Source organism: Apodemus sylvaticus, chromosome 2, assembly GCF_947179515.1.
Source record: "Apodemus sylvaticus chromosome 2, mApoSyl1.1, whole genome shotgun sequence".
Lineage (NCBI taxonomy): Eukaryota > Metazoa > Chordata > Mammalia > Rodentia > Muridae > Apodemus > Apodemus sylvaticus.
The window spans coordinates 48,348,590-48,358,764 of record NC_067473.1 but is presented as its reverse complement, the minus strand read 5'-3'; the positions used below and the strand labels follow the sequence as shown (position 1 = coordinate 48,358,764).

The 10,175-nt window shown below is 41.8% G+C and overlaps 1 protein-coding gene across 1 annotated transcript; it reads left to right on the top strand.

Annotated features, from left to right (window-relative positions):
* The first annotated feature begins 434 nt into the window (after nt 1–434).
* On the top strand, nt 435–9,619 carry Ndufa5 (NADH:ubiquinone oxidoreductase subunit A5). The gene is made up of 5 exons (XM_052173308.1): nt 435–521; nt 790–834; nt 5,363–5,479; nt 8,999–9,064; nt 9,416–9,619. Exons 1-5 carry the CDS (start codon nt 501–503, stop codon nt 9,515–9,517), a joined length of 351 nt encoding a protein of 116 aa, XP_052029268.1. The 5' UTR covers nt 435–500; the 3' UTR covers nt 9,518–9,619.
* The last annotated feature ends 556 nt before the right edge of the window (nt 9,620–10,175 follow it).

Here is a 10,175-nt window from a genome sequence, read left to right as displayed (position 1 = left end):
ACTTCATAACCTTTCATTCATCAGTCTCCTCAGGAGAAAACGGATGCATCCGATGGTTGGTTCCACTTTATACTTTCCACTTATGAGTATGTAATCACACATGTGGAGGGAGAGCATTTTTTCATGGTGCTCAGGGGCTGCTTTCACCCTCATTTCAATAAGCTGAGGAAGTGCGGATAAAACACCAATCAAAGGCTTAGCAAAATCAAAGTCCCTACAGTGACTACATTGGAAGTTTTTCATGTCGCAGCGTTTTTTTTAACCTTTAGCCCTAACAGAGGCGTCAGTCTCGGTTAAGCCAAAGCCCTATGAAGAGCCGCGAGTATGAGTTGCGCAGGCGCAAATCTTTCCCTCCTAGGTGGGCGTGAGTTACCCTTGCCCCGCCCGAGCCGTTGGAGCCAAGTGGTTTCTTAGGTGACGCAGAGCAGCATCTATGCTCGATTGAGCGGGCCTGGGAGAGGTTCCCAGAGGGCTGTGCGCCGGAGGCTCTGGGCACTGTCATGGCGGGCTTGCTGAAGAAGGTGAGCTTGTGGAGGTCACCGTGGTGCTGTGAATGGGGCGGTAGGCAGCCGCGTCTCCCTCATCCGTGCGTGGAGACGTTAAGAGGACGGGTTGGGGGAGTGTTCCGCTGTCCCGGCAGGGGCGACAGGGTTCGTAGTTGTGTCGGGAGGGTCGGCTAATCTGCGGGCTCTAGCCGGGCGGCCCCGGGCTGGGCGGACTGGTTTTCCTGCGCGCCATTACGCGTGGGATTACGGTAAACAGCATGGTCCTGTTTTTGTTTCTGAACAGACGACCGGCCTGGTGGGCTTGGCTGTGTGCGACACTCCACACGAGGTAAGTATGGCTTTCCTTCTCAACGAAGGCTGGGATCGAGCGACCTTGCTCTTGCAAGGTTAACGGGACAAGGGGCCAACAACCCCCGCGAGCTCTTGCCGCAAGGGCAGCGTTGAGCTTCGCCGATCCCGTGTCGTCCTTTCTTCCAGGTTGCCTTGGCCATGACCTCTTTATTAAGACACTTTGTTCATGGCGTTCTCTTAGCTTCGGCTGTGTGGACTAGGCTCGGCTCCTTTCAAATTCGCATTTTCATTTCCCATCCTTTCCCTGCGGAAAACACTTCTGCTTTGGATTTCACACACTGGCTGACCCTGTCATCCTAACAGTTGCCTCCTTCGGGATTCAATGGGGAAAAACAAACAACCAAGACCAAACAAAAGTAAACAAAACCCCTGTAATGTAACCCTCTTTCAGCAGTTACACCATTTCTTTCCTTCCCTTCTACACATATAACTCGAAAGCTCATCAGTGCCCACTGTTTCCAGCTTCTTAGGCCTTGAATACACTTCAGCCAGACCTCGCCAGAACTGTTCTTTTTCGGTGTTACCAGGGATGTTAAATCTTCTAGTCAGCTCACATTTCTCTTAATTGTACCAAGAGTGGTATTGGAAATATTCTTATTATGTTTATTTATTTGTCCGTCAGAAACAACTTCCTGAAGTTGGTTTTCTTCTCTCACCATGTAGACTCTGGTGATCAAATTCAGGTCTTTGGGCTGTCGGCAAGCACCTTTACCCTCTGTGCCCTCTCGCTGACCCAAGAGCAGCATTTTTGATTCCCTTGATAATCTGCTTTAAGTACTTTGTTTACTGGAGGTTAGAGCCTCTCAGTTTCTTTTTTTGGGTTTTTTGTTTGTTTGTTTTGCTGTTTATTGTCTTCCCCCCTGATCCTTGGCCTTTTCCAGTTGTCCCTTCAGTTCTCCATGTTTATACTTTGTTGTAGTATTGAAGACCCAGCTGTTAGACAATTAAGTTTAGGTTTGCTCTCATGGAGTACAGACAACAGTTAACTTTTATATTTCCATATCAAGTACAAACCTTTTTTAGTCATGTGTGTGTATGTATGTATGTATGTAATATATTACACACATGCTCTTCTTAGTGAACATCTTCTCTTCTGTGTCAGGCAGGTGGCCAGGTTTAGCATAGCCAGTGAGATGTCTCATTTGGAACGGTCCTGGATTGCTTGCCGCACCTCACATCTGACTTGCCACTTAAGGAAGTCCTCTGGGTTCCGCCCCTACATTACCCGGACTCTGAACACATCTCACCTGCGCCTTGGCTAGTACCATTTGCTCTCACAGGCCTCACCCCTGTGAGAATCACTTTTCTTTAGGAACTGCTTTTCCTTGCTTGCTTTCAGCTGATTTGCAAATGCTAAAACGTGTTGGGTATGGGAATCTTTCTTTAAAAGCCTCCCGTGGCTTTTTATTTTAGGGGTTGTCCAGATGACTCTTACAGACTACAGGCCACTGGCGTATCTTGCCTGTTCCAGGTTTCACAAAGACTTTATTTCATGTTCACTGCTAGAACTCTGACTAGTACATAGTATCCAGAGAGTAATGAATGGCTTTCTTCCATTCCTTATGATCTTTAGACTTGTGGAGAGCAGAACTCACAGTTCTCTGTTTCTAGATATTCTTCCTCTATGGGTTGAATTTCTCTTGATGAATCTTTCTGCCCCCAGCTCTGACTTTGGATGTTGTTATTAACATCAAAACCTTCTCCTTTCATATTTATTCAAACAGTGAATTGCGCTGAGTGCTGCTGCTGCAGCCTAAGCCCGTGTCCATTATTGCAGCAGCGTGGTTCCCAGCCTTCCTGTCCTGGGTCTGTTGCTCCCTGGCTTACGACCACCAGGTTCCTGTTTCTTAAACACAGACCTTGTCCTTAAGTCTTTTAGTCTCCCCCACAAAAAGACCCAAGTGTTTTGACTTGGGATATAAAACACTATGTAATCTAACTTTTCTCCTGCCTTATTTCCTAATTTCCTGCTTGCATTGTAGAGTGGTTTCTAGTAGATCTGAGTACCAAGTATGTAAGCTAAGATTTTTCTAGAAAGTACTTCCTTTTTTTAATATAAAAAACTAAAAGTGGTTCGTGAGGGCAGTCCAGGCTACGCAGCAGTAAGATCCTGCTTCAAAGGGTAAAGAAAGGTTTGGGGTTTTGTTTTTGCTTTTTAAATTATTTTTTGCAATGTAACCTAACATTAACATAGCTACCATTTCACTATATAATCAGTATGAAAACTGATGCTAGTCTGTAGCCTTTTTTACAGTATGTTTTCCTTCCATCATATTTTAGTCTGAGTTCATTTCATCTCATGTGCTCTACAGCTGTATTTGCCCAGTAGCTGCTTACTGCACAGCACAGCCGTAGAGTTCTGTGCTACTTCCTTCGTGTTCTTGGTGGTTTTTGCCGTTTATTTCTTATGTAAATGATTTCTTCAAATATCTTCAAGTTTCCAACTCGCTATCCCCCAAGCTCTTTCTCAGATGTGTCCTTTTTTTTTTTTTTTTTTTTTTTTTTTAAATGAATCATTCTGTTTTCTGCTGGAGTGATTCTTCCCTTATCGGATGCCAATACTGAGATTGAGACAATATGTACTGCTCTGATCCAGCATCCTATAAAGCTCTGCACATTTTATGGATGAAGAACGAGGGCGTATGGACAGAAGGCTTGTCTAGGCAGCCAGGCAGAGGGGCGGGGCGTGTGAGTGCACGTTGGTGGCTCTTCTGTTTAGTGGCCCCCTCCCTGCTCTGTATCTTACCCTGGACTGTCATAAGTTGATTTTGTGTTTTATGATGTTAATCATCTTTTCCTCTTCTGTTTTGTACCATACAGTCTCTTATGTACACACACATAAACACACACACACACAAACACATTAGTGGGATCCATGTCCAGTCTGTCTTTATATCCAAACAACACATGGTGCGTTCTACATAGGAACACTGAAAATTTCATTCTTATTGAAAAAAGAAACATGTTCTTTAGAAGTGGTGATTGTTTGTGATTACTGATGAGAGGACAGCTCTGGCTTACTTCTGTGCTGTAATGAGTAGTCTCTTTTTACTGTGAGAAGTGTCCCAGTTAGTTTTTTATTCTTTTCATTGTCCTATGCTGATCATTCTGATTCCCCTCTGAATTTCTCTAAGACTAGATGCATTCTTATCCCAAAAAATGAAAAAATTGTTTTCAATTTATTTGTGTGTATGTGTGTATATGCACTGCTTATGTGCCTAGTGCCAATAAAGAAGGTGTCACATCCCCTAGGACTGGGGTTCCAGATGTTGTAGCTGCCGTGTAGATGCTGGGAATAGAACCCAAATCCTCTAGAAGGACAGCCAATGCTTTTAACCACTGAGCAGTCTCTCCAGTCACCACCCCCTCCCCATCTTGTTCAAAACTTCAAAATTTGAATCAGATTAAAACTTAATAAAATACTATATTAAAGATGAACATATGCATTATGTTCATAAATTTGAGAGGGTAAGAATTAAAACAGTACCAAAATTAATCAAGTTACATACTCACTCCCTTATTCCAAGAGGGAAGAACAGGGCACAATTAGAACCAGATCAGTGGAACACTAAAGCCCAACAGTGTAAATAGCTGAGTGTCTGACATCTAGGATGTACTCGAGATCTTCTGGGCTCCTGAGGGCTTGAGTAGACTATTCCTTAGGCTCTGCAATCCACAGTACAAACAGCTTCTCTGGTAGGCTCAGGCTTCTCCTTTCTACATCTGCTGCTGTCCTTGATGCGCTGCCTAGAGTCCTGGCATCTCTGATATATAATTTGTAGTACCTATTACCTAAAGATTAGAAATTCTGCTTTTAATAAATTATTTGATTTCCAAAAAAGGACATTAGCTATAAGTTAATTTAGTTTCACTTTTTATTATACTTTTGATATATGCACACATAATTTTTATATGTTATTACATATAGCAGGAATTCCCATATTTGTATACCACTTTTCCTTAGGTTGTAAAGAGTAAGATTGAATATAAAAATGAACTTTAGTAAAGCCCTTGTACTGGCTGGTTTTGTGTGTCAACTTGACACACGCTGGAGTTATCACAGAGAAAGAAAGGAGCTTCCCTTGAGGAAATGCCTCCATGAGATCCAACTGTAAGGCATTTTCTCACTTAGTGATCAAGGCGGGAGGGCCCCTTGTGTGTGGTGCCACCCCTGGGCTGGTAATCTTGGGTTCTATAAGAGAGCAGGCTGAGCAAGCCTGGGGAAGCAAGCCAGTAAGAAACATCCCTCCATGGCCTTTGCATCAGCTCCTGCTTCCTGACCTGCTTGAGTTCCAGTCCTGACTTCCTTTGGTGATGAACAGCTGTGTGGAAGTGTAAGCTGAATAAACCCTTTCCTCCCCAACTTGGTCATGTTTGTGCACTGACTAAGAAAGCTCGGTTTAAAATTGTGACTCTTCTTTCAGTTTTTCCTGTAAGATACTTAAATGTGTTCTAACTTTGGCGGTATTTCAGCTTGCTGAAATGCATGTGGTTTGTTTTTGCAGAGGCTAACAATATTGTACACAAAGATTCTTGATCTTCTGAAGCACTTTCCTCAACATGCAGCCTATAGAAAATACACAGAACAGATCACCAATGAGAAGCTGGATATGGTTAAAGCGGTAAGTAGCAAAAGTCATTTTGGTTTTGTTGGGTTTGTTTGTACATCCAGTATGGCTTGTAAGGAGTATTTCGGTTGCTTGTTTTAGCTCTCAGTTTGTACTATTCTTCCTTAGTGCAGTTCTGCTTTTTCTCCTTTGCGTTCAGCAAATGTGTATTTTGACTGACTAGTATATAAAGCACTGTTAGAGGGCAGGCAGTAGACTGGACCATTGCAGTGTGCTTTGTACCACTTTTCTTGTCTGGTTGTCAGTGATCAGTTACCTCTTACTATTGAGTCATCCACCTGATCTCTAATCACAAGAGAAGCACAAAGCACAAGAGGTGGTAGTGATGTTACAGAAAGCTATCAGGATTATTATTTTAAAAAGTACTTTATCCTGGGCCTGATGGTACAGGCCTATAATTCCCAGCTTCTAGGGAGGCTGAGGCAGGTGGATCACAAGTTCAGTCCACCTTGGGCTACAGAGGAAGTGCAAAGCCAGACTGGGTAATTTTGTGAGGCTCTGTTTGAAAATAAAAGGCTAGAGGTGTGGCTAGGGGTGGGATGAGCCCTGGGTTCAGCTAGTACTGTAAACACAAGCACTCTGTTGTATAGGAAGAGGGCTACATTTGGTTTTCAAACCTACCCAGAGCTACAGTGAGCAGTGTTGTCACTGACACTGAATACTCTGTCCTCACAAGTGTGTATGTCAAAGCTTTAGTGTATAGTCTTGCTTTATTTAGAAGTAAATCATCAGTGGAAATAATTAAAGTTAAATTCATAGGGGAGGGCCCTGAACCTGTAAGGATTAGCTCATGTATAAAATATAAAATAGACACTAGACAGCCAGTGTTTGTCCCTTGCGCTCCAGTGCCCAGCAAGTGAACACACTTGTAAGAGCACATAGCACATAGCTGTCTGGGACGTGGGAAAATCCTCATAGGCCCAACTGTGTCGTCACAGTGACTTTGGACTTCTACTCTCTCTGACTATTAGAAAAGTGTGTGTGTGTGTGTGTGTGTGTGTGTGTGTGTGTGTGTGTGTGTGTGTGTGTGTGTGTAATGGTGCTTGAGATTGAACCTAGGCCCTCACAAGTAAGGCAAGCACACCATCTGTATCCCAACCCCTCCTTTTACTTTCTGTTTTGACACAAAACCAAACTTTCACTAAAGTGCTGAGGATGAACGTGAGCTTATTCTGTGTGGTTCAGGCATGCCTAATGCTTGCAATCCTCCTGCCTCAGTAGCCAGAATAGGTGAGATCACACATCTGTGTCACCTGGCTCAGCTGGAATTTCTAATGTTTAATCCAGTCTGTGTTTTGTTATGGCGGCCAACTACATGAGAGAAATGACATGCTGCACAGAACTCTGTCGAACTGTGGCTGAATTTTCATCCCCATAGTTATTTCAGACTCTGGGGAATTAATAAACTGTTCACCCAAGCACAGGTGATAACAGAACATGAATTATTACTAGGTTACCAAAAGGCCAGTCAATAAGTCCTCTTCCTGATAGTTAAATAGCAGTTTGAGGTTTAACTTACCTGAGTTTTAGCTTGCCAAGTTTGGAAGAAACTTTGGAGGTTAATGTTAGCTTGGTTTGCTAAAAGAAAACGAGCTGATGTTTTGTTCCCTCACAGAATAAGAGTGTCTCTGCTGTCATCTGTGAGCCCTTCCCACTACCTTAGATTCCCTCTCCATCACCCTTATTTATCCGGTGTGTTCTCTTTCCCCCTTCCCTTTTATTGCAGTTTCTGTAGTCTGGGATGTTTAGTTTGGTTCCCACTTACCTCAGAGTTTCCTTTCACTTATTAAGTCTTTGGATTCGTCCACAGCCAGTGTCACAGGTCTCTGTGTCACCTCTTCACATAGGAATCTAAGACCTTTGCTGTCACTTCAGCTGCTTTTAAATTAGTTATTTGCAGTGTCTCATGGCCAGTGATAGAATGTAAATCTTATGTCTTGTTCCTGTTGAGGAATGATCTTGTGGGTTTCTGTGCCATGTTTCTTTCTGAGTTGGGTTTCTGAAATCCAGCTTCAGCTGATGGAGTTGGAGAGTAGAGTTGTGGTGGGAACTACGTACGCTCTCACAGGTTACTTGTGACTTGGTCTGTAAGGTCTGCTAAGATCTCGTTTGTGTTTATTTTCTTAATCTACCATCATCTTGTTAGGCCTTACACTTCAGCAGTTTGAAGCTGATGACAGTTCTGTGGATTCCATGCAGCTTGATTTTTGTGGTTTCTTTATTTTCTTTCTTGACTGACCCTTACCTTGTCTGACCTGCTTGAGTGTGCACGCTCCAAAATCCTGAGGGCGTAGTTCAGCACTTGAACATTATTATCTCATGGGTGCAAGGGCCTGTTCCGCTTTCCTATACCTTCGGAAGTGAAAGGGTGTTAGCGTTAATGCTCTTTTCATTTCATTTTGGAACAAAAACACCCTGATTGATAATGACTGTCTTATTTACTTATATATGTATAAATGACAGTGTTTAGATTTAAAAAAAAGTTCAGCCTGTTAGAAAAAAACTTCCTTATTAACAATTTTCTTGAGGTATAGAATAATGTACATTTAAAATATGTAGAAATCATAAGTGTAGGGCTTGATGGAGTTTCAGAATTAATATATTCTAATTAATACCAGACCAAAAAAGGGACATTTGCACATCACCAAAATACTTCTTCCAAAGTTACTACCTTCCTAATGATACTACTGTTTTGATTTTTTTCCTATTTCTAAACTTTTTAGGAATGGAATGATTTTCATATACCTATTCATGTCTGTTTTTTCTTAGTTAATAGTATATTTGGAGTAATCATCTGTGCTGTTTCATATAGTTGGATTATGCCCCTTATCATTGCCATATTATATTCTATTATATCTCAGTGCCATAATTAACAGATCAGTTCTATTGGTGGTAATTTAAGTTATTTCTGGTTTGGGGTTGTAATTTGTCGCTGCCATAATGTTGTTATTTATTCTTCATTATTTGGTATATACCCAGAAGAGGTTTTTTGATCATATGATAGCATTTATTGTTAATTTTTTTACAGTAAGTGTAGAAAATATTTACAAAGATAAAATATTTGAAAATCTATTTAGAAAGACTAAGTTGTGCCTCATATGTCTTACCTTTGCTAAGAATGCCAGTATTTAATAATTTTTAATATTTAGATAAAATATTTAATATTAAGATAAAAGTAATGAAATACAGAAGTGAAATAGATTTCTATCAAATTTTGATAGAACATTTTTAAGACCATAGTGAGAGAACAATTACTTGTAAGGGCTTTTATTTTTTTGTTTTGTTATTTTTGTTTTGTCTTTTTGAGACAGGGTTTCTCCGTATAGCCCTGGCTGTCCTGGAACTCAGAAATCTGCCTGCCTCTGCTTCCCAAGTGCTGGGATTAAAGGCATGCGCCACCACCGCCTGGCCTTGTAAGGGCTTTTGTAAGTGGATTTTTAGCATGAAGGATATTAAAATATTCAGATATGCTCCTGTGTTTAACCTTTTTTTCTTTTTTCTTTAAAATTGTAGGAACCAGATGTTAAAAAATTAGAAGACTTGCTTCAGGGCGGTGAAGTGGAAGAGGTGATTCTTCAGGTAAAGTGCATTGAACATTGTACTTGGGCATCTAGTACTGGTCTCGACTTGCAGCCTGTGGTTAAGTGAGACCTTGGGTGGAATTTGAAAGCCACTGATGTGAAGACAAGCTTTTAAGTATTTAAGCGCTTGTGAACACTAATTCCTGCAGATTTCAATCTCAGAGCTCACTACCTTTCTTAGTAGTGACTGTGAATGAAACTTTGTGTAATACTCAGTATTTGATGGTGAACTACATCATGTCTTTGGAATCCTGACTGAAGGTCTGTGTTCTAGCAGTTAATTTCCAGGCATTGCTGAAATAATTAATCAGATGATCTTATTTTCAATTTTTTTTTTTTAAATTAACAGGCTGAAAAAGAGCTTAGTCTGGCAAGAAAAATGTTGCAGTGGAAGCCATGGGAGCCATTGGTGGAAGAGCCGCCTGCTGACCAGTGGAAGTGGCCAATATGATCACAGTGTCTGATGATGGGTGTGAATTAAATGTTCTGTGATGCTAAAATGTGTCTATGTTATTGAATTTTTAATTAAAAGAAATAGCCTGTCTGTATTATACTTTGGAGACGTTTAGGGGACACATTGGTTAAGACAACAGGGTCCTCTGAACCCTTTCACACTGGCTTGCCCGTCTTCACTTCTCGAGTCACACAGTGAGCTTGCTGTGCCTGTCTTTCCTCATTGAATTTCTCCTGTTAGTTCTGGGCATCTCTGCAGATGTAGCTCGGCAGAGAAGAAACTGATTTTCAGCTTTGGTGTCTCCTGTCCTTGCTTTGTACATCTGGACTTAGGGCTGAATATTCCAGTTATTGGACAGTCCTCCTTAAAATGGCGCTTGCCTCAGATAACCGTAGATATATCCAGCTGGCGATGGTTGTGAATGGCTGTACAGTGGTTTCATAAAGACGACAGGTATACGCTAGGACTGCCCTGAACTACCAGCGTGTAGTACCCTACTAGAGAAAGGTCAGGCTGCCCCTCACTGGAGGCCACATCCATTGCATGTGTCGCCAGCAAGAGGCAGTTTCCATTGTGCACCTAGTCTCACGCTCCCTCGCCTTTCAGATGTGCAGGATAGAAGAAAAGGCTTGTCTTGATTTTTCTCCCTTTGCTA

What these genes read in the sequence shown, in the direction of transcription:
- Ndufa5 (XM_052173308.1), top strand. Translation starts at nt 501, where the DNA reads ATGGCGGGCTTGCTGAAGAAG. An exon ending in TGGCGGGCTTGCTGAAGAAG is followed by an intron (nt 522 to 789) that starts GTGAGCTTGTGG and finishes GTTTCTGAACAG; the next exon opens with ACGACCGGCCTGGTGGGCTT. An exon ending in TGGAAGAGGTGATTCTTCAG is followed by an intron (nt 9,065 to 9,415) that starts GTAAAGTGCATT and finishes TTAAATTAACAG; the next exon opens with GCTGAAAAAGAGCTTAGTCT.